The sequence below is a fragment of the Epinephelus fuscoguttatus genome, linkage group LG6 (genome assembly GCF_011397635.1).
Source record: "Epinephelus fuscoguttatus linkage group LG6, E.fuscoguttatus.final_Chr_v1".
Classification (NCBI taxonomy): Eukaryota; Metazoa; Chordata; class Actinopteri; order Perciformes; family Serranidae; genus Epinephelus; species Epinephelus fuscoguttatus.
Window position 1 is genome coordinate 46,786,839 of NC_064757.1, and position 24,951 is coordinate 46,811,789.

Genomic DNA, 24,951 nt, shown 5'->3' on the forward strand with positions numbered 1-24,951 from the left:
TACCTGACCACCTGCCCAGAGTCTGACACTGTACCTGACCACCTGCCCAGAGTCTGACTGTACCTGACCACCTGCCCAGAGTCTGACATTGTACCTGACCACCTGCCCAGAGTCTGACACTGTACCTGACCACCTGCCCAGAGTCTGACTGTACCTGACCACCTGCCCAGAGTCTGACTGTACCTGACCACCTGCCCAGAGTCTGAGTGTACCTGACCACCTGCCCAGAGTCTGATACTGTACCTGACCACCTGCCCAGAGTCTGACACTGTACCTGACCACCTGCCCAGAGTCTGACTGTACCTGACCACCTGCCCAGAGTCTGACACTGTACCTGACCACCTGCCCAGAGTCTGATACTGTACCTGACCACCTGCCCAGAGTCTGACATTGTACCTGACCACCTGCCCAGAGTCTGACACTGTACCTGACTGTACCTGCCCAGAGTCTGACACTGTACCTGACCACTTGCCCAGAGTCTGATACTGTACCTGACCACCTGCCCAGAGTCTGACATTGTACCTGACCACCTGCCCAGAGTCTGACACTGTACCTGACCACCTGCCCAGAGTCTGACTGTACCTGACCACCTGCCCAGAGTCTGATACTGTACCTGACCACCTGCCCAGAGTCTGATACTGTACCTGACCACCTGCCCAGAGTCTGACTGTACCTGACCACCTGCCCAGAGTCTGATACTGTACCTGACCACCTGCCCAGAGTCTGACTGTACCTGACCACCTGCCCAGAGTCTGATACTGTACCTGACCACCAACCCAGAGTCTGACTGTACCTGACCACCTGCTCAGAGTCTGACACTGTACCTGACCACCAACCCAGAGTCTGATACTGTACCTGACCACCAACCCAGAGTCTGATACTGTACCTGACCACCTGCCCAGAGTCTGATACTGTACCTGACCACCTGCCCAGAGTCTGACTGTACCCGACCACCTGCTCAGAGTCTGATACTGTACCTGACCACCTGCCCAGAGTCTGATACTGTACCTGACCACCTGCCCAGAGTCTGATACTGTACCTGACCACCAACCCAAATTCTGACACTGTACCTGACCACCAACCCAGAGTCTGATACTGTACCTGACCACCTGCCCAGAGTCTGATACTGTACCTGACCACCTGCCCAGAGTCTGACTGTACCCGACCACCTGCCCAGAGTCTGATACTGTACCTGACCACCTGCCCAGAGTCTGATACTGTACCTGACCACCAACCCAAATTCTGACACTGTACCTGACCACCAACCCAGAGTCTGATACTGTACCTGACCACCTGCCCAGAGTCTGACTGTACCTGACCACCTGCCCAGAGTCTGACACTGTACCTGACCACCTGCCCAGAGTCTGATACTGTACCTGACCACCTGCCCAGAGTCTGACACTGTACCTGACCACCTGCCCAGAGTCTGACACTGTACCTGACCACCTGCCCAGAGTCTGATACTGTACCTGACCACCTGCCCAGAGTCTGACTGTACCTGACCACCTGCCCAGAGTCTGATACTGTACCTGACCACCTGCCCAGAGTCTGACACTGTACCTGACCACCTGCCCAGAGTCTGACTGTACCTGACCACCTGCCCAGAGTCTGATACTGTACCTGACCACCTGCCCAGAGTCTGACTGTACCTGACCACCTGCCCAGAGTCTGATACTGTACCTGACCACCTGCCCAGAGTCTGACTGTACCTGACCACCTGCTCAGAGTCTGACACTGTACCTGACCACCAACCCAGAGTCTGATACTGTACCTGACCACCAACCCAGAGTCTGATACTGTACCTGACCACCTGCCCAGAGTCTGACTGTACCCGACCACCTGCTCAGAGTCTGATACTGTACCTGACCACCTGCCCAGAGTCTGATACTGTACCTGACCACCTGCCCAGAGTCTGACACTGTACCTGACCACCTGCCCAGAGTCTGACACTGTACCTGACCACCAACCCAGAGTCTGATACTGTACCTGACCACCTGCCCAGAGTCTGATACTGTACCTGACCACCTGCCCAGAGTCTGACTGTACCTGACCACCTGCTCAGAGTCTGATACTGTACCTGACCACCTGCCCAGAGTCTGATACTGTACCTGACCACCAGCCCAGAGTCTGACACTGTACCTGACCACCAACCCAGAGTCTGATACTGTACCTGACCACCTGCCCAGAGTCTGACTGTACCTGACCACCTGCCCAGAGTGTGACGCTGTACCTGACCACCTGCCCAGAGTCTGATACTGTACCTGACCACCTGCCCAGAGTCTGACACTGTACCTGACCACCTGCCCAGAGTCTGACATTGTACCTGACCACCTGCCCAGAGTCTGATACTGTACCTGACCACCTGCCCAGAGTCTGACTGTACCTGACCACCTGCCCAGAGTCTGATACTGTACCTGACCACCTGCCCAGAGTCTGACACTGTACCTGACCACCTGCCCAGAGTCTGACTGTACCTGACCACCTGCCCAGAGTCTGACATTGTACCTGACCACCTGCCCAGAGTCTGACACTGTACCTGACCACCTGCCCAGAGTCTGACTGTACCCGACCACCTGCCCAGAGTCTGACTGTACCTGACCACCTGCCCAGAGTCTGAGTGTACCTGACCACCTGCCCAGAGTCTGATACTGTACCTGACCACCTGCCCAGAGTCTGACACTGTACCTGACCACCTGCCCAGAGTCTGACTGTACCTGACCACCTGCCCAGAGTCTGACACTGTACCTGACCACTTGCCCAGAGTCTGATACTGTACCTGACCACCTGCCCAGAGTCTGACATTGTACCTGACCACCTGCCCAGAGTCTGACACTGTACCTGACTGTACCTGCCCAGAGTCTGACACTGTACCTGACCACTTGCCCAGAGTCTGATACTGTACCTGACCACCTGCCCAGAGTCTGACATTGTACCTGACCACCTGCCCAGAGTCTGACACTGTACCTGACCACCTGCCCAGAGTCTGACTGTACCTGACCACCTGCCCAGAGTCTGATACTGTACCTGACCACCTGCCCAGAGTCTGACTGTACCTGACCACCTGCCCAGAGTCTGATACTGTACCTGACCACCTGCCCAGAGTCTGACTGTACTTGACCAAATGCCCAGAGTCTGATACTGTACCTGACCACCAACCCAGAGTCTGACTGTACCTGACCACCTGCTCAGAGTCTGACACTGTACCTGACCACCAACCCAGAGTCTGATACTGTACCTGACCACCAACCCAGAGTCTGATACTGTACCTGACCACCTGCCCAGAGTCTGATACTGTACCTGACCACCTGCCCAGAGTCTGACTGTACCCGACCACCTGCTCAGAGTCTGATACTGTACCTGACCACCTGCCCAGAGTCTGATACACCTGACCACCTGCCCAGAGTCTGATACTGTACCTGACCACCAACCCAAATTCTGACACTGTACCTGACCACCAACCCAGAGTCTGATACTGTACCTGACCACCTGCCCAGAGTCTGATACTGTACCTGACCACCTGCCCAGAGTCTGACTGTACCCGACCACCTGCTCAGAGTCTGATACTGTACCTGACCACCTGCCCAGAGTCTGATACTGTACCTGACCACCAACCCAAATTCTGACACTGTACCTGACCACCAACCCAGAGTCTGATACTGTACCTGACCACCTGCCCAGAGTCTGACTGTACCTGACCACCTGCCCAGAGTGTGACGCTGTACCTGACCACCTGCCCAGAGTCTGATACTGTACCTGACCACCTGCCCAGAGTCTGATACTGTACCTGACCACCTGCCCAGAGTCTGACTGTACCTGACCACCTGCCCAGAGTCTGATACTGTACCCGACCACCTGCTCAGAGTCTGATACTGTACCTGACCACCTGCCCAGAGTCTGATACTGTACCTGACCACCTGCCCAGAGTCTGACTGTACCTGACCACCTGCTCAGAGTCTGACACTGTACCTGACCACCTGCCCAGAGTTTGATACTGTACCTGACCACCTGCCCAGAGTCTGACTGTACCTGATCACCTGACCAGAGTCTGACACTGTACCTGACCACCAACCCAGATTCTGACACTGTACCTGCCCACCTGCCCAGAGTCTGACTGTACCTGACCACCTGCCCAGAGTCTGGCACTGTACCTGACCACCTGCCCAGAGTCTGATACTGTACCTGACCACCTGCCCAGAGTCTGACATTGTACCTGACCACCTGCCCAGAGTCTGACACTGTACCTGACCACCTGCCCAGAGTCTGACATTGTACCCGACCACCTGCCCAGAGTCTGACTGTACCCGACCACCTGCCCAGAGTCTGATACTGTACCTGACCACCTGCCCAGAGTCTGATACTGTACCCGACCACCTGCCCAGAGTCTGATACTGTACCTGACCACCTGCCCAGAGTCTGACACTGTACCTGACCACCTGCCCAGAGTCTGACTGTACCTGACCACCTGCCCAGAGTCTGATACTGTACCTGACCACCTGCCCAGAGTCTGACACTGTACCTGACCACCTGCCCAGAGTCTGACTGTACCTGACCACCTGCCCAGAGTCTGACACTGTACCCGACCACCTGCCCAGAGTCTGACTGTACCTGACCACCTGCCCAGAGTCTGACTGTACCTGACCACCTGCCCAGAGTCTGACTGTACCCGACCACCTGCCCAGAGTCTGATACTGTTCCTGACCACCTGCCCAGAGTCTAACTGTACCCGACCACCTGCCCAGAGTCTGACACTGTACCTGACCACCTGCCCAGAGTCTGACTGTACCTGACCACCTGCTCAGAGTCTGACACTGTACCCGACCACCTGCCCAGAGTCTGACACTGTACCTGACCACCTGCTCAGAGTCTGACACTGTACCCGACCACCTGCCCAGAGTCTGACACTGTACCTGACCACCTGCCCAGAGTCTGACACTGTACCTGACCACCTGCCCAGAGTCTGATACTGTACCTGACCACCTGCCCAGAGTCTGACTGTACCCGACCACCTGCCCAGAGTCTGACTGTACCTGACCACCTGCCCAGAGTCTGACTGTACCTGACCACCTGCCCAGAGTCTGACACTGTACCTGACCACCTGCCCAGAGTCTGATACTGTACCCGACCACCTGCCCAGAGTCTGACACTGTACCTGACCACCTGCCCAGAGTCTGACTGTACCTGACCACCTGCCCAGAGTCTGATACTGTACCTGACCACCTGCCCAGAGTCTGACACTGTACCTGACCACCTGCCCAGAGTCTGATACTGTACCCGACCACCTGCCCAGAGTCTGACACTGTACCTGACCACCTGCCCAGAGTCTGACTGTACCTGACCACCTGCCCAGAGTCTGATACTGTACCTGACCACCTGCCCAGAGTCTGACACTGTACCTGACCACCTGCCCAGAGTCTGACACTGTACCTGACCACCTGCCCAGAGTCTGACTGTACCTGACCACCTGCCCAGAGTCTGACACTGTACCTGACCACCTGCCCAGAGTCTGACTGTACCTGGAGACTGAGGAAACGGATTTACCACAGTTTATTCAGACTGTTCTAATCAGTGATGACTGATATTGGATTTTTTGCAGACATATAACAACTCATTAGACCAATAACCGATACCAGTATATACATTTTCCCCTCCTAATGTCAGTGATCATCAGGTCTCTGCTGTAGTGGAACTAACATCATGTTATACATAAAGACTCTTATAATGACGGAGACATGAAACACTGCTCAGTGTCTGTAATATTCATTCATTGGGCAGAATAAGAAAAACCATATCAGCCCATATCGATAATGTGCTGATATTATCCTGCATTTGTAGTTCTGACACTGAGCTGGATGTAAATCTGCAGACTGTCGCTTTAAGAGACGTCTTTGTTGTAATTATTCTGATGATTTTTCTTACATCATAATTTAGATTGTCAAACCCTCTGTTACTGTGGTGTAGAAGGTTATAAACCAAGTTTCTATTATTATTATCATTATTATCTCTCTGACGGTCTTCTTTATTTATGGTTTACCATCATATGACGATTCATTTGCAAAAACAAAATCTGTTTTTATTTATTTTCCCAAATCATGTTTTTTTTTTTTTTTAATTTGAATTCAGAATTAATCAAACTGACCGTTTATTGGTTTTAAGATTTTTATCTGTTTTTGTAAAGGAACTCTTCAAATCTTTATCTTTGAACAACTTTTCTAAACAGAACACCAAACACAAAATACAATGAGCCATAAATAACAACAATAAATAACAATCATTATAATAATAATAGAACCTACTTGTTGTGTAGATATTAACATCTCACTCTAAGGATTCAAAAAGACAACATTCGCATTGTCAGCTGATGAAAGAAAACACAACCATTGGATTATTAATATTATTTATATTATAATTATTAACATGTATATATTATTTTAAAGACCTGAGACATTCTACATATTTCATATTCTCTAATATATGACATTATTCATGTGTATGACATGATATCTGATATATGATCTAATCTCTCAGCCTCTGTATCCAGCGGGTCTCAGGCCTTCAGTCCGCCGGGCGGCTCCCTCTGTCAGCGGCTTTAACACTCTCTGACACCGGGAGCAGGAGGCCCGGTTCAGCCCAGTCAGTCAGTAAGACAGACAGACAGACAGGCAGACAGACAGGCAGACAGACAGACAGACTCACTTGCCCACGAAGTTCTCCAGCACGGAGCTCTTCCCGGCGCTCTGCCCGCCCACCACCGCGATCTGCGGCAGGTCCAGGTTCGAGTTCTGCCCGATGGAGGCGAAGGCGTCCTGGAGCCGGTTCACCAGCGGGATGAGCTCCTCCATCCCCCGGTTCCCCATGATGGAGGGACAGGTGGAGACACAGGGACAGGTGGAGACACAGGGACAGAGACAGGCAGGTGGAGGACAGTCAGTCCCTCAGTCAGTCAGACAGACAGGCAGACAGACAGGATGCAGAGACACGCAGGGATGCAGCAGCTGATCCGTCTGTCGCTCCGTCCTCCTCCTGTCTCACGTCATCACGCGCTCCTCCTGCAGCGAAAAGATCCGATCAGCTGATCGATAAACGATCGGAAATCAGTGTCGTGATGGTGATGAGGAGAATGAAGATGATGCTCCAGCTGTGACCTTCAGCTCCGCTCTCCTCCTCCTCCTCTCTCCTCCACTGCAGGGAGGAACCAGCCCACACACACCAACACACACACTTCCGGTAGGGACCTTCACAATAAAAGCCCGGAGCTGCAGCACTGGTACACACAGATGAGGTCATTATTTCATTGACATATACAACAGTTTGTTTTTATTCAAACATGTAAACATCATGTTTTTATTATTGATAACAAACAATCACGTCACATCCTCACAGACACTTTCAGCTGACGTCACCATCACCAGACTCACCTCAGTCACAGAGGCAGACACCGATTTAGGCCCAATTCCAATCCGGCCCCTAAAGACTCGAGCCCTGAACCCTCACTGACTTAACTGACGTCAGCTGTAAGTGATTGAGTGTGAGAGTCTGAAAGGGCTCCGGATGCTACAAATAGGAATGGGACAGCACTTATCCCCCTCTCTACAAAATGTTGTTAACACTGGCGGCTCTGGACGTGATCATTTATCGGTTATTGTCAGCATATATTCCACACACAAAGAATATATATCTATCTATCTATAGATATATAGATAGATATATATTCTTTGTGTGTGGAATATAGCCACTGGTATTCCTCTGACTTCATCTTAAATCCTTGTTAATGTAATGTTTCATTGTTTATCTATCCGTTTTTTCGCTCTCCTTCCATTACGTTTGCATATTTGCCGACCGTGTTTTCGTTTTTTTTATAACACTTCCAGTGTTCCAAGGGCAACCCCTGTATTTGACGTCACAACGCTATGAACTGTGGGTAATTTTCTTACCGTAAGTCCGCATCGATGCTGACCTACAGTAAGGGGGCATAAAAGGCTCACTCACTGACTCACTGACTTGACGATTTGACAGTGGGACAGCCCTCACACACTCACGCACTTCACATGAACGCGCCTCTAAGTCAGTGAGTCTGTAAGGGATCGGATTGGAATTGGGCCTTACATGGCTGTTTTATAGTCTGTCTTTGAAGACAACATGTCTCCAGGCCTGAGAACGTTTGGAGGACATTTCTCTTTGAATACTTTTTTTTTTTTTTTTTAATTTTCAATTTTTAAACCAATTTTATTCATAAAGCCCAAAATCACAGATCAATTTGTCTCAGAGACTTCACAGCAGAGGACAACATCGCTCTGTCCTCCGGTCCCTCTGTCCTCCCGTCCCTCTGTCCACTGTCCTCCTGTCCCTCGGACCATCACAGTTGATCAGGAGGAGACACTGAGGACAGACCTGTCTTCTGTCTCTCAGGGAGGGTCAAAATAAATAAAGTCAGTTTGTCCAAATGAAACTTTAGAAACATGAAACGTAACTGATGACATCATCACCACTTTATTCTGCTGTTCAAACCAAACCTGTGAAAGAGAGTCAAACCTGAAACGTCAGCTGTAAATCAATCAGTCAGAGACAATCAATAACTTTAATCAATATCTGTCAACAATCAGCTGATCTGAGAGTGAAACAAAAAGTCCAGCTGCAGCTTTATAAATTATCTTCTTCCTGTCGTTTGATTCAAACTCTCAGAACTTTATTTAAACTCCAGTTTTTAAAGATTTTAAACTTTTAAATGATGACATCACATCTCATTCGTTCTCTTTGACCTTTTATTACAGGTTTTTTTCACATTTTAAACTTAAATAAAGTGAATATAAATATTTTCTGTGTCAGTGTTTCACAGCTGAGACCAACACAGAACATGATGCACTGTGCTGAGGTCACACTCGTGGTTGTGACATCATCAGTGAGGTTGTGACATCATCAGTGAGGTCACACTCATGGTTGTGACATCATCAGTGAGGTTGTGACATCATCAGTGAGGTCACACTCATTCTTTGGGATAAAAACTGTATGTAAATAAAGTTAGTTCACAGTGAAGCGTCAGTGAGTCAGTAGTGTTGTAACAAACGTGTCGTCCTGAAGGTGAATCTGACCAGCGTCAGAGAGCCAATCAGCACGCAGCAGGTTCGTACCGAGCTATGAGGAGGTGGGACCATCCTGATCATGTGACCACAGGTGACCACTGAGCTCTCACCTGGCTCCAGGCCACACCTTCAATAATCACACGACTGAAGGAAATGAGTTATTGATTCACAGTGAACCAGCTGTTCTTGTGATGTCAGCAGAGTCAGTGATGTGAAATATTGGTGTTGACTGATCAGGTCCACGTTTATCAATCAATCAATCAATCAATCAATCAGGTTGTGTTTGAGGCCTCAGAGAGCCTGATGGTGACACACAGCGACTGAAACATTCCTCTAATCTGAAACTGGTGTCGTCAGGAAACACGTTATTTCTTATGTTGTCAAACTGATCTGAGAGTAAAAATTAAAATGTCGTAGCGTAACGTTTGATGGTTCTTAAGTTAAAACTGATCTCATCTGATTGGTTAAAAACAGGAACGTTCAGGAACCAGTGTCTGAGTCGAGGTTTCCAACGTGTCTGACGGACAGTCAGGTCTGATCGCAGCTCCTTCAGACGGGTCAGTGAACTGGTTCTAATCGACGTCTGAGTCTTCATGTGGTCTCCAGCTGTAGTGGGAACACTGGGAGCTCTGAAGAGACACCAGTCTGATGTGGAGGTACTGATCACAGCTTGTCTCTGATGACATCACTCCCACTTATTATCCAATCAGCTGACTGTTTTTTTTATCTGATAAATTGATCAGACTCGTTTCTCTGGATCAGAATAAAAATCAAAACTATAATAAATAGATAAAACTGTCCTGAGAGCAGGCTGTGATGTCACTGTGATGTCACTGTGAGGTCGAACTATAGATTCAGGTGAGACAGTTCATTAAGGCGGAGACGATGAGACGTTCAGGGTTGCCTTGGAAACAGTGGCTGTAAGGTTCACGTGTGGAGTCCAGGTGGAGCAGCAGATTTACCTGTCTCAGCTCATATAGGTGTACCTGTCCTCAGGGTGAAGCTCACATGTCCCAGGTGTACCTGTCCTCAGGGTGAAGCTTACGTGTCCCAGGTGTACCTGTTCTCAGGTGAGTCACTGCTGGTCCAGGGGCAGTTTGACGAAGGCGATGGCGGCGAGCTCCTTACAGAACTCCTCCAGGATGATGAGTCCTTTCAGCAGGGTCAGGTGCTCCAGGCTGAGGACACACAGGTGAGGACAGGTGAGCACAGGTGAGCACAGGTGAGACACACAGACAGACAGGTACTGACCCAGTGTTTTGGTTCAGTCCCAGCAGGAGTCTTCTGGTGTTTAACAGTCTGTCTGTCAGGTTGGACACCTGCTGGATCCTCTGCATCAACTCCCCCATCAGCTGAGACACAGACAGACAGACAGACAGAGAGACAGACAGAGAGACAGACAGAGAGACAGACAGACAGATAAATATCAGGTGAGCAGACTGAACCTTTGAACCTATTACAGTTGGACAGTAAAGGGCAGAGACAGGCTGATGTCAGAGCAGTGAGACAGGTTTGTGTGTGTTTCTCACCCTGATGAGGACAGAGAACAGGGACCTGCAGCAGGGAGACAGGTGGACGTAGGGGTCCAGCAGGTACTCGTGCAGCAGAGGGTGGCTGAAGGACGACAGTCTGGACAGAACTGCTGTCAGCTGGAGGTTCAACTCGTACGGCTGGAGACACAACACAGGTGGACAGGTGAGCTATCACTCAGGACAGACAGGTGTGAGACGGACAGACAGACAGACAGACAGGTGTGAGACAGACAGATGGACAGGTGAGTGTGTACCTGCTCCAGGACTTGACCCAGTCGGTCAAACAGGACTTTGAGCAGGTGTCCTTCGAAGAACTCCTCATGTGAGGAGGAGGAGGGAGGAGGAAGACTGAGTGGCCAATCCCACGACAGGGACAGAGACTGACACTCTGTCACCTGAAGAAGACGAGAGGAAGACCATCATCAGCTTCATCAGGTCCTCATACAACCATCAACCAACTGTTGTCATAGAAACACGTCTTCAGAGGGACAGTTGAGGTGTTGTAACGTGAGGCTGTGTGAGGTCAGAGTGTTTCCTACAGTAGAGTCAGTCAGCAGGTGTTTGTGTCACTGAGTGACTTAAGTGAATCTGAATTAACCCTTTAAACACCAAAGTCACTCAGTGACACAAACACACTGACTGATGGAGGCCTGAAGAGAACGGCTTCATTTTCCTGTTGTTACATTAAAGTAAAGCTGTGAAAATATTCTCAATATATCGTCCACTCAAACTGATGCTCAGGTTTTTAGGTGTCTATAATATATGTTGTTGCTGACTCCGCCCACTCAGCACATCACTGAGCTTCATGTCAGACTCCACCTGCTGACTGACTCCGCCCACTCAGCACATCACTGAGCTTCATGTCAGACTCCACCTGCTGACTGACTCCGCCCACTCAGCACATCACTGAGCTTCATGTCAGACTCCACCTGCTGACTGTGGATCAGTACCTCATACAAACACTTTGCAAAACATCTGAACTATCCCTTTAATGCCAAGATATGTGTGTGTGTGTGTGTGTGTGTGTGTGTGTGTGTGTGCTCTGACCAGTGTGTGAGCATCATGGACGTACGACTCGTATCCTCCCTCCTGCAGCAGCTGAGCTGATCGCACCTGAACAGGAACTAAACACAAGAAACTACACACACACACACACACACACACACACAAACACACAGTTACTGGAGGCTTCCACCAGAGACACTGATGTGTTTACAGTGTGAATATTTCAGTTCTCATCAGGAGTTAACGAGCAACAGTTTTTTAATGTCACTTCAAGTTTCAGACTTTCAGAACACACACATCTTTGAAACATCTCCAAATACTGATGCAGTAAAAATACTTTTTGTTTTGTGTCTGTGTGTCGTCAGCCTCGTCCTCAACATCTGCAGTAAGATGTTTGATCCCTATGAATCACAGAATAAGTTTTTACTTGTTAGTGTGTGTGACGTTGGTTCTCAAGTCCAGCAGGAAGTCATTAACACTTTACAACCAGTGAGTGCATCGGGTCTGAGACAAAGGTCTGAGACGACACCGAGACTGCATTTAAACAGCTGACAGACGGAACATTGTAGGTGTAATTATATGTGTCGTACGATCACTCAAAGATGTACGGTGTTACACCTGACTCGTGAGGCCTCATCAGCTGAGACCAGCCCCTGACACAGTGCCTCTCCCTACGTGTTGCATCAGACATGAGACTTGGTCCAGGACCTCCTCTCTTGGTCCAGGACCTCCTCTTTTGGTCCAGGACCTCCTCTCTTGGTCCAGGACTTGGTCCGGCCCACCGCTCTTGGTCCTCATGACCAGCTCACCCTGAACAACTCAGCTGGACACCCTCCAGGTGGCGTTGTGTCAGAGCTCGCTCCTCTACATGGACAGTTCATGGTGTCAAACGCTGTCTCAGTGTCTCCAGAGTGTCTCACCTCCAGTGTCTCCCTCATGGCGTGCCGCACAGCCTAGGATGTCATTAAACTACTGATAAAGCGATCATAACAGCAGGTACGACACGGTGACACTCGAGGATGTTCGTGTGATGTTAACTCTGACATCAGCATGGATCAGTGACATCACAGATGGTACGTATACAACAGTGAGTTTCTGTCTCTTGCTCTGACTGTTGGTGTGTGTTACACCTGGCGTTTATTTCTGAGGACGAGAACAACCTTTAGAGAAACGCAGGTGACGTGGGGCCTAATGCAGGACTCATACTTCTGCGTGCAATTGACGCCGCAGACCTCCTGTCTGTCTCTGTGAGCTGACACCATTTCCCTCAGTGGAAACAAACAGATAAGAAACAATAAACCATAAAGACAATAAAGCCTCCACACACACTGTGTGTGTGTGTGTGTGTGTGTGATACCTGTTGACGACGTCAGCAGCTGATCCCAGTCCAGAGGGAGGAGGAGGAGCAGAGGAGGACAGAGGAGGAGGAGGAGGAGGAGGAGGAAGGAGCTGCTGACTGTCTGAAAACAAACTGTCGGAGAAGAACGGGTCATCCTCCAGGTCACTGTGAAGACACACACACACACACACACTCATTAGCATGTGCTGTGTCATGATATCTACTTCCTCCTGTCTGCTGTTAACCTGCGATGTCATGTGATGATGTCACACAGCGTGCTGGACTCACTCGCTGTCCTCGTGGTCCTTGTTGGTCTCTGTGTGTCTGTCCTCCTGTCCCGCAGCAGGTGGAGACAGGTAACTACGACTCTGCAGGAAACTCAAGACCAGGACGTCCAAAATGTCCCTGTGAGGCTTCTGTAGTAACTCGTCCACCAGAGACAGAGACACCAGACTGATCTGAGGACACAGAGACAGACATCAGCCAGAGACACCAGACTAATCTGAGTAATTTGTCCCTGCTGGGCTCCTGTAGCTGGACTCACCTGGTCAGAGATGTGGTCGCAGCGCTGCAGCAGCAGGTGAGTCAGTGGGTCCGTCCTCAACAGGAAGTGGACCAGCTGATCCAGCAGAGAGGATGACTGGACCAGTCTGACCACAGCACAAAGGACAGAGGTGGAGGACAGGACCACCTGTTCACTCCTGAGGACACAGACACACCTGGACGTCAGAGACATGATGACAACGACCACAAGGTAAACAGGTGATGATGTCGTGTGTGATGATGTCATGTGTGATGATGTCATGTGTGTGTGTGATGATGTCATGTGTGTGATGATGTCATGTGTGTGTGATGATGTCGTGTGTGTGATGATGTCGTGTGTGATGATGTCTCGTGTGTGATGATGTTGTGTGTGTGATGATGTCTCGTGTGTGATGATGTCTCGTGTGTGATGATGTCTCGTGTGTGATGATGTCTCGTGTGTGATGATGTCGTGTGTGTGATGATGTCTCGTGTGTGATGATGTCTCGTGTGTGATGATGTCGTGTGTGTGATGATGTCTCGTGTGTGATGATGTCGTGTGTGTGATGATGTCTCGTGTGTGATGATGTCTCGTGTGTGATGATGTCTCGTGTGTGATGATGTCGTGTGTGTGATGATGTCGTGTGTGATGTCGTGTGTGTGATGATGTCATGCGTGTAATGATGTCGTGTGTGTGTGATGATGTCGTGTGTGATGATGTAATTCAGACTTACGTGTGTAGCAGTTGAGGCTGAAGAACGTTCACCAACCATAAGTGATGAACACACTGAGCTAGCTTCACCGCTAACACCTGCTAACACACACCACACACAGACACACAGACACAGACACAGACACACACACACACACACATTAATGTGTATCAGACAAACAGCTCCAACACTGTGTGCGTGTGTGTGTGTGTGTGTGTGTGTGTGTGTGTGTACCTGAGGGGCCTCTCTGATCAGGTGATCCAGGAAGTCCAACCAGCAGAAGAAGTTGGTCATGTGATCAGCAGCAGGTGAGTCTGACCTGAGATCAGAGCTGCAGCGAGAGAACTGAGAGCTGGAGACACGAAGGGGACAGAACGACTGTAACACTGATCCTGCTGCACTGTAGTGACACACACACAGTCATCTCCATGGTAACAGTAACAGCAGACTTCATAGCATCAGTATCATCAGTTCAGTGACACACAGAGAGGAGGAGGAGCCAGGGATCGAACCACCAACCTTCTAATCAATGTACAACCTGCTGTACCACCTGACACACTGCTGAGACACTGTGTTCAGTGTGTGTCCAGTGTGTGTGTGTGTGTGTAGTGTGTGTTACCTCCAGGGTGTGTGAGGCCAGTTCTGCAGCTCTCCAGGATCCAGGTCCTCCAGAGGCAGCAGGGAGTACAGCTGCAGCAGCCTCCCAGTCAGCAGCTCTCCCAGCTGGGTCTGATCGGACAGGAGGTCCCCTGAAGGTCCAGACTGGAGACCAGACAGCAGCAGGAGACTCTCATAGGCCTTCAGAGACACTGAGCCCCTCTGTGGACACACAGGGGACACACAGGGGACACACTCAGAGAGGACTCATTCAGTGGAGACAGGTCAAGTTCATGAACCAGTAACCTGGACTGGTTACACTAGTTATCTGTAATTAACCAGTTAACTGACCTGACTGTTGGTGAGCTGCAGCAGAGCCCACAGCAGGCCGCACTCTGATTGGTCAGGGCTGCAGGCGGATGGATCTGATTGGCTGCAGAGCAGTGGTGGATCTGTCTGTGTGCAGGGCTGTGATTGGTCAGAGGCTGGTGTCCTGGCTGCTGGTTGGTCCAGAATCTAAAAACACAGGACAGGGGTTCGGCTCAATGGTGATGAAGTGTAACAGGAAGTGACACGTAGCTGTAGTCAGAGGTGGGGCTGCACGGCCTAATAACCAGATGACAGAGGCTGCAGTGATGTGATGAAGGTTAAATATGTCAGAACATGATGAAACATGGTGGAGCTGCAGAGACGCTCAGAGACCAGTTTGGTTCAGACCCCAGAAAAAAGTCACATCATCAGTTTCATGTTTCTTCAAATGAAACGCAGAAATAACCATTTCCACTGGCCCGGGGGACCAGTCCCCATCTGCACCCTGAAGCCTCAACACCAAGCCTTCAGGGTTTTACCTGATGTTGATGTCTTCTTCATATAAACTCAGTACATTGAATTGAGTCACTGTGCTGGTTTAAATATGCTATTAAAACATTATGTGATATGACATCATTACTGTGCTTTAAACAACAGGTGGGACTGTGGAGTCCAACAGTAAAACTGGAATCAGCTGGTTTACAGTCCATCTGTCTCTGATCTGTCCTCCAAGCCATGATGTCACAGAGTGGACAGGTCACATGATCAGTTCACAGTTCAGAACTAATGTAATTAAATGGTTGATGTGTTCACATTCCTCTGATATCATGTGTTCATATGTTCCATGTTAGATCATTAATGTTGTGTCTGTGTTAATTCATTCAGTCAGGCTCAACACCATGTGACTCTCCTCGTTCCTTACTGTCTTCACTGCGTCTAACATCACAACACTATGAATTGTGGGCAAATCCCTCAGAAGTGTGAACTAACAGGAGGTGCTCACAAGGAGCTCATAATGTCTGAGAGAACACAGTGTGACGGCCCGATGCCCTCACAGACTGGGACTGGACAGGAAGTGACAGGAACATTCACTTCCTTCCTGTGATCATTGTTAGTGACATCATTAATATCATGGAGTGAGACACGGGACTGCAGCAGGTCAGCTGATGGTGAACGGAGCCAGCTGATTGGTGGGCTGGTTAGTAGGGTGATAACGGTACACAAAAATTTTGGTTCGGTACGTACCTCGGTACACAAGTCACGGTTCGTATTTTTTTCGGTACGGTAATGAAAAAAATAGACAACTATTAAATATCTTTTACTTATTGGTAACCTTATTAAAACATACCACCACAGCAGTTAACTCTTTTTTTGAATGAAACAAATATATATAAAATCCTGCTTTTCACATTGTTTGAATGAAAATAGAAATATAAAAGTGAAAAATAAAATCCTGCTGCTTTTTTAACACATTTTTTGAATGAAAAATATAAATATAAATTTCTGCTTTAACAGTTTTACTCAATTAAAATAAAAGGTATAGTGCAGCTGGTCAGCTTTAAAGCCTGCTCAGATTCAGTTTTACTAGGAACTTACTCAGCTTTCCCACTTTGTTAAAGTGCAGTAAACAAAACATGCTTATATCTAAAGTGCAGCTTAAACAATTTTACTCAACTCCAGTGGTGTTGGTTATTTCTTTAGCACGATGGTCAGGTAAACGCTCTTTCTTTTTAAACAACGACGATATCGATATAGTTTGCACCAGATTGCTTTTTCTAGTCGTGCCGGTTAACGTTCAGACTCGGGTGGTGTCGCTTTAGATGCGTTAGCATGTTAGACGTGTTTCCAAGTACATACCTGACCACTGTTCTGCAGTGTCGGCACACTGCTTTTGTCTTGTTAACTTGTTTATTTCCATCTTCGTATTTTACCCTGAAACCAAAGTAGGGATGCACCGAAATGAAAATTTGTGGCCGAAGCCGAAGCTGAATATTATTAAATGCTTGGCCGAATACCGAGTACCGAATATCATTGTTAGTTTTTCATTAGTTTTTGCAGATGAACCCTCCAGATTAGTGTTGTCACGGTATCAAAATTGGGACCCACTGTATGATACCAATGAAAATATCATGGTTCTGAGTAGTATCACGATACCACAGATAAAATGAGGCAGATGTGCCTTTTGTCATTTATAAAAAGATAAATCACTTTTCTATAATACATCAATGATATTTCAATGGAATAAATTACTTATTGACTTATTCATACTTCAAAAACAGCATCAATAAGTGATTAACATAGGGGGGATCAAAATAAAATAAATAAATAAAATCAAAATCAACCAGCCACCCTCCTCCCCTGACAAGTAAAGAACAGTCCCTTCATAAGTAAAGAACAGTCCCTTCATAAGTAAAGAACAGTCCCTAAAGTGCGGTGAGGTTTTGTGGGCCGTGAACAGCTCGTTTCTCCTCTGACACGTCACATACCTGTGTTCGGCTGGCTCGGCTGTTCAGGTACTTCTGGGCAGTCATGACGCCAAGAAGAGGATATTATTGGAGCCGACTTCTCCGTCGCCGGTAAGCCGATGGCCGCCGTACTTGACAGGAATACATTAACGTTACTGTCTGTGTCTGTGACCCCCGTTCAACCCACAATCGGTGGGATTCGCCTTTCGTTTCTGCTGCTGGTTGAAATCTGTAGGCTGCTCGCACAGCGTGCTGAATGATTTAAGCCTACTTTGCTCGCTCAAAACTATTTTCAGTCGCAAATGCGAGCGCGGTGACGGACGGATCGCCACACTGCCAACATTTTATTCCGCCCGTCGTGGCACGCTGTTTGATTGCGTGATCAAAATGCCGCTATTATTCGGCCTTGCTTTTAACTTATTCCACCGAACACCGAATGTGTGTTTTTTTGCAATATTCGGCCGAATATATTCGGTTACCGGTTAACTAGATATTTTAAATGGCTCGGCTCGCAAAAAAGGAATTAAAATAAAACAAAATAAAATAATATCCTGCACTGAATAATTCGGTACAGGGTCGTGCCGAACCGAAAGTCGCGTACTGAACGGTTCGACACAAATACATGTACCGTTCCGGCCCTACTGGTTAGTGAAGCTGCTGGTTACCTCTAAGACGAATCTGAGCGTGTGCGGATCCTGTTTGACTCTGGAGCAGACAACCAATAAGAACTGAGCTTCCTCCTTCTCCGTCTGGGAACCAGGAAGTGCACACAGACGAATCAGCTTCTGGGGACGGAGAAGAGGTGATGTCAGCAGCTGTGAGGTGTGTTTAATTGTACAGGTGTGTGTAACAGGTGTGAGGTGTGTTTACCTGTACAGGTGTGTGTAACAGGTGTGAGGTGTGTACAGGTGTGTGTAACAGGTGTGACGTGTGTTTACCTGTACAGGTGTGTGTAACAGGTGTGAGGTGTGTTTACCTGTACAGGTGTGTGTAACAAATGTGAGGTGTGTTTAATTGTACAGGTGTGTGTAACAGGTGTGAGGTGTGTACAGGTGTGTGTAACAGGTGTGACGTGTGTTTACCTGTACAGGTGTGTGTAACAGGTGTGAGGTGTGTTTACCTGTACAGGTGTGTGTAACAGGTGTGAGGTGTGTACAGGTGTGTGTAACAGGTGTGACGTGTGTTTACCTGTACAGGTGTGTGTAACAGGTGTGAGGTGTGTTTACCTGTACAGGTGTGTGTAACAAATGTGAGGTGTGTTTAATTGTACAGGTGTGTGTAACAGGTGTGAGGTGTGTACAGGTGTGTGTAACAGGTGTGACGTGTGTTTACCTGTACAGGTGTGTGTAACAGGTGTGAGGTGTGTACAGGTGTGTGTAACAGGTGTGAGGTGTGTACAGGTGTGTGTAACAGGTGTGACGTGTGTTTACCTGTACAGGTGTGTGTAACAGGTGTGAGGTGTGTACAGGTGTGTGTAACAAGTGTGACGTGTGTTTACCTGTACAGGTGTGTGTAACAGGTGTGAGGTGTGTTTAATTGTACAGGTGTGTGTAACAGGTGTGAGGTGTGTTTACCTGTACAGGTGTGAGTAACAGGTGTGAGGTGTGTTTACCTGTACAGGTCTGTAGACGCTGACCAGGTGCAGCAGAGGTTTCTGCATCTGAGACAACAGCTTGGAGAAGAACAACAAGACCTGCTGGACCATACCTGGAGGATACTGAGGAGGAGGAGGAGGAGCAGGAGCAGGAGGAGGAGGAGGAGGAGCAGGAGGAGGAGGAAGAGGAGCAGGAGGAGGAGAAAGAGCAGAAGAAAAAGGACAAGGAGGAGGAGAAGGAGGAGCAGGAGGAGGGGCAGTAGATGTTAACCAGTGTGTGAGTAGAGACACAGTAGAATCAGGAGGTGTCTGTGATGTTACCTGAGCCTTTCCCAGAGTGCACAGAGTCTCCAACAGTTTGTGCTGCAGTAGGTACTCCAGACAGGAGCCTGTCTCCTCCACACCCTGATGATCAATACATCAATACACTGATCAATTCAACAATCAATGCATAAATACATCTATGAATACATCAGTAGTCAGGTGGTGAAGAGGGCAAAGTCCATTCTTTCAGACCATTCTCATCCTCTGCATCAGGAGTTTGAGTCCCTCCCCTCTGGTTTCAGATTCCCCTCAGTTAAGTCTAACAGATACAAACACTCACACATTCGCTCAGCCATCACCCTCCTTAACGCAGGGAAAAGGACTTATAGCCATACATGCACATATTTATATTTATTTACTTATTTATTGCTGTTTTTGTATTACACTGTGGATAATGTTGTTTGTAAGATTTGACTCAGCTGTCAATTTTTAACTATGGAGATGGCAGAACTGTTGTTGCTGTTGTTGTTTTTTGCATTGTGACTAGCACAAGAGTGTGTTTCCTTGTGTGGTTTTATTTTTTACTGTAGCTTTCTGCCTGTCATCGATGTAGTGCTGTTGTGCTTGTTCTGGTGTCTGTTTCTTTGTCTTTCTTATTATGTCAGTACCATGCTGCAGCACAAATTGCCCACTCAGGGACAATAAAGTTTAACTTGACTTGAACTTGACTCTAACTTGTCAGTATGTCATCAGGTGTGTGCGTTACCTGGTCTTTCTCCTCGTACACCAGGATGTCCAACATCTGTTTGAGACGCCAGGGGATGTCTGTCTGTTTGACAGGACGACTCTCATCTACACACACACACACACACACACACACACACACACACACACACACAGATACATACACACACACACACACACACACACACACACACACACACACACACACACACACACACAGAGCAGATGAGTGTGACTGGCTGATCAGGTGTGAACAGGTAACAGGTAATGTCTCCTCACCTGTCGTCTGGATGTAATAGTTGGTGATTGACTTCCAGTGATCAACAAAAGAGTCCAACAGGTTCACTGTGGGCTCCCTCTGAGGAACAGACAGAGAGAGAGACAGACAGACAGAGAGACAGAGAGAGAGAGGCGACAGTGAGACAGTGTGTCATATACAGTGACACAGATATAGTGTGTCAGACACAGTGAGACAGATACAGTGAGACAGATACAGTGAGTCAGATACAGTGAGTCAGATAATGTGTCAGATACAGTGTGTCAGACAGTGAGACAGATACAGTGTGTCAGACAGTGAGACAGATACAGTGTGACAGATACAGTGAGTCAGACACAGTGAGACAGATAATGTGTCAGATACAGTGTGTCAGACAGTAAGACAGATACAGTGTGACAGATACAGTGAGTCAGACACAGTGAGACAGATAATGTGTCAGATACAGTGTGTCAGACAGTGAGACAGATACAGTGAGACAGATACAGTGTCAGATACAGTGCGTCAGATACAGTGAGACACATACAGTGAGACAGATAGTGTGTCAGACAGTGAGACAGATACAGTGTGTCAGATACAGTGAGTCAGATAATGTGTCAGATACAGTGAGTCAGATAATGTGTCAGATACAGTGAGTCAGATAATGTGTCAGATACAGTGAGTCAGATAATGTGTCAGATACAGTGAGTCAGATAATGTGACAGATACAGTGAGTCAGATAATGTGTCAGATACAGTGAGACAGATACAGTGAGACAGATAATGTGTCAGATACAGTGTGACAGATACAGTGAGACAGACACAGTGTGTCAGATACAGTGAGACAGATACAGTGAGACAGATAATGTGTCAGATACAGTGAGACAGATACAGTGAGACAGATAATGTGTCAGACAGTGAGACAGATACAGTGTGACAGATACAGTGAGTCAGATAATGTGTCAGATACAGTGAGACAGATACAGTGAGACAGATAATGTGTCAGACAGTGAGACAGATACAGTGTGACAGATACAGTGAGTCAGATAATGTGTCAGATACAGTGAGACAGATACAGTGAGACAGATAGTGTGTCAGACAGTGAGACAGATACAGTGTGACAGATACAGTGAGTCAGATAATGTGTCAGATACAGTGAGACAGATACAGTGAGACAGATAATGTGTCAGATACAGTGTGACAGATACAGTGAGACAGACACAGTGTGTCAGATACAGTGAGACAGATACAGTGAGACAGATAATGTGTCAGATACAGTGTGACAGATACAGTGAGACAGACACAGTGTGTCAGATACAGTGAGACAGATAATGTGTCAGATACAGTGTGACAGATACAGTGAGACAGACACAGTGTGTCAGATACAGTGAGTCAGATACAGTGAGACAGATAATGTGTCAGATACAGTGTGACAGATACAGTGATGTCATCAACACCAGGATGTTCCTCTACATCAGGTCACAGTGATGAGAACACATTCAGTAACTGATGACCATTGTAGGGATGCACCGAATACATTCGGCCGAATATTGCAAAAAAACACACATTCGGTGTTCGGTGGAATAAGTTAAAAGCAAGGCCGAATAATAGCGGCATTTTGATCACGCAATCAAACAGCGTGCCACGACGGGCGGAATAAAATGTCGGCAGTGTGGCGATCCGTCCGTCACCGCGCTCGCATTTGCGACTGAAAATAGTTTTGAGCGAGCAAAGTAGGCTTAAATCATTCAGCACGCTGTGCGAGCAGCCTACAGATTTCAACCAGCAGCAGAAACGAAAGGCGAATCCCACCGATTGTGGGTTGAACGGGGGTCACAGACACAGACAGTAACGTTAATGTATTCCTGTCAAGTACGGCGGCCATCGGCTTACCGGCGACGGAGAAGTCGGCTCCAATAATATCCTCTTCTTGGCGTCATGACTGCCCAGAAGTACCTGAACAGCCGAGCCAGCCGAACACAGGTATGTGACGTGTCAGAGGAGAAACGAGCCGTTCACATTTCTCTCTTTGTGGCAGGTAACGATCCACAAACCTCACCGCACTTCAGGGACTGTTCTTTACTTATGAAGGGACTGTTCTTTACTTATGAAGGGACTGTTCTTTACTTGTCAGGGGAGGAGGGTGGCTGGTTGATTTTGATTTTATTTATTTATTTTATTTTGATCCCCCCTATGTTAATCACTTATTGATGCTGTTTTTGAAGTATGAATAAGTCAATAAGTAATTTATTCCATTGAAATATCATTGATGTATTATAGAAAAGTGATTTATCTTTTTATAAATGACAAAAGGCACATCTGCCTCATGTTTGCTGTGGTATCGTGATACTACTCAGAACCATGATATTTTCATTGGTATCATACAGTGGGTCCCAATTTTGGTACCGTGACAACACTAATCTGGAGGGGGTTCATCTGCAAAAACTAATGAACAACTAACAATGATATTCTGTATTCGGCCAAGCGTTTAATATTATTTGGCTTTGGCCACAAATTTTCATTTTGGTGCATCCCTAATTTATTGTTTACATGAACAAAACAATAACGATCACAAACAACAACAACAACAACAACAGAGGTATGCAGACAACAGTGAGCTGTGACGTCAATGTCTCAGATATAGTCTGTCAGAAACGACACACATCACACAGGAACAGCAGCAGAGCTCTGAGGGCTGATCTAGGTCTCTGGAGAACGGCATTTTGTTTTGTCTCCATGGTAACGGATATATGTGCAAGAGGGTCAAAGGTCAGGGTGTGATGTCAGGAGACAGTATCTGCCCTGACTGTTTGCAGACTGCAGGGGACAGGACGGACAGTTTGAGGACAGCTGGAGGACGTACTGACAGTAACCAGGACACAGCCTTAGTGTGTGTGTGTGTGTGTGTGTGTGTGTGTAAACTCCACGCACAGACTCTCTGTTTTTATCTACCTGTGTATAAGCCCCGCCCTCACCTGAGCGCCCACAAACATCCTGAACACAGAGACGAGTTTGTTCCCCTGAAGCTTTTCACTGACAGGAAGTTTGATCTGTTTCTGTTCAAACATCAAACTCATAGTAAACATTAAAAACCTGTGAGACATGGAGACACGAGGTGTCTTTGGGGACAAACTGGAGACAAACTACTGTCAGCTTTGGAACAGGAGGGACAGTGATGAGGAGCAGAGACAGATCCACCTGGAGCTTCACCTCCTCCTCCGATAAGTACAGAACAGTCACTAAAGTTTGACCCTGCTCATCTGGACTGTCTCATCACGTGATCAATGAGCTTATTGATTACAGACTGTCCCCTTCATCATGTCTGAACCCGTGGACACATTCCTCCCCGCCCCCACACACATACCTGCTGCAGGTGAACCGGAAACACCTGGAGACACTGAGTTAGCATTAGCTGCAGTTAGTTCCTCTCCAACCACAGATAAACTGCTTCACTTTGTTTTAGTGTCCGTGTTAGAGACTGTCGGTGAACTTCCGGTGCTCAGAGATACAGACAGGTGGACAGACCGTCTGTCTGTCCTCAGACCGTCTGTCTGTCCTCCGTCTTCACTCTCTGGAACTTTGTCCAACTTTGTACCGTTAGCCCGCGGAGCTAACAGAGGCTAACAGGAGCTAACAGAGGCTAACAGGGGCTAACAGAGGCTAACAGGAGCTAACAGAGGCTAACAGGGGCTAACAGAGGCTAACAGGAGCTAACAGAGGCTAACAGGAGCTAACAGAGGCTAACAGGAGCTAACGGAATGACGTTTACGTCACGGACTCACCGTCTCGAGCGCGTGCAGCAACATGCTGCTCAGTTTACTGAACGTCTCCATCCTCCCGCCAAAGTTGTCCCCTGTCCGTGAGCCCGGTTCGACCCGGGTCGTTACCGGATCAGACACATGTTGACAACTGTGCCGAACAGCTGACCGCCCCGCCCCCGGGTCAAAACATCCGCCACCACTTTCAAAATAAAACAACACCGAATGAAGGAGTTTTATAACATCCGGTTTCACAATAAGAGCTCCAATTGTTGTTATTGTTGTAAAGCTTTGGAGTTTTGTTGCGTAAAATACAAATAAAACAAATAAATAAGAACTTAATCAGTTGTGATATTTTACACATCAGAAACAAAACTGTACAAATGATTCTGCATCAGTAATATTTTACATATTTATTATGTTGTGGCAGTTTTTCTCATATATTTATTGTAATATGTCTCAGTTCTCAGGTGTGGCAGGACTTTGTCTGAAGAGAGCAGAGGGAACTCCCCACAGGTGGAAACTTATTGGTCATAAATCTGATTCTGAAGCAAGTTTTGCAAAACTTTGGGGACACAAATACAGAAGAGAAGACAATAACAATAACGTGTGTCCACTTCATGTGAAGGAAGAATAAAAAGCCGAGTGAAGACAGTAATGAGACAAACACTGTCCAAGAAACAGACAAATACAAAAACAATGTGTGTAAGTGTACAGAGACCATCGTCCATCGTCCAGGAGACACAGAGACACACAGAGACACAGACACACACAGAGACA

General features: G+C 47.7%; 2 protein-coding genes across 7 annotated transcripts in view; both read right to left on the reverse strand.

Annotated features, from left to right (window-relative positions):
* LOC125890860 (dynamin-1-like) overlaps nucleotides 1-7,219 on the reverse strand; it is a 37,281-nt gene extending 30,062 nt beyond the window's left edge. For all 3 annotated transcript variants that reach the window (XM_049579716.1, XM_049579715.1, XM_049579718.1), the window contains exon 1: nucleotides 6,694-7,219. In XM_049579716.1, coding sequence (XP_049435673.1) covers nucleotides 6,694-6,854 — 161 coding nt within the window. In that variant the 5' untranslated portion in view covers nucleotides 6,855-7,219. The remainder of the gene's footprint in view (nucleotides 1-6,693) is intronic.
* Nucleotides 7,220-8,745: 1,526 nt separating this feature from the next.
* On the reverse strand, nucleotides 8,746-24,361 carry fhip2b (FHF complex subunit HOOK interacting protein 2B). 4 transcript variants are annotated; one of them, XM_049579729.1, is made up of 18 exons: nucleotides 24,196-24,361; nucleotides 20,441-20,519; nucleotides 20,184-20,269; nucleotides 19,475-19,558; nucleotides 19,172-19,276; nucleotides 18,225-18,344; nucleotides 15,137-15,301; nucleotides 14,808-15,007; nucleotides 14,423-14,519; nucleotides 14,210-14,286; nucleotides 13,498-13,654; nucleotides 13,242-13,411; nucleotides 12,972-13,118; nucleotides 11,657-11,747; nucleotides 10,864-11,004; nucleotides 10,607-10,747; nucleotides 10,329-10,429; nucleotides 8,746-10,255 (listed from the first exon to the last, which is right to left on the reverse strand). In XM_049579729.1, the coding sequence occupies exons 1-18, from the start codon at nucleotides 24,244-24,246 to the stop codon at nucleotides 10,153-10,155; spliced, it is 2,115 nt and encodes a 704-aa protein (XP_049435686.1). In that variant the 5' UTR covers nucleotides 24,247-24,361; the 3' UTR covers nucleotides 8,746-10,152. The 4 variants fall into 4 exon arrangements, with proteins under 4 accessions (XP_049435686.1, XP_049435685.1, XP_049435684.1 ...); XM_049579728.1 differs by having other exon boundaries at nucleotides 14,210-14,289; XM_049579727.1 differs by having other exon boundaries at nucleotides 14,423-14,540.
* Between the last annotated feature and the right edge of the window lie 590 nt (nucleotides 24,362-24,951).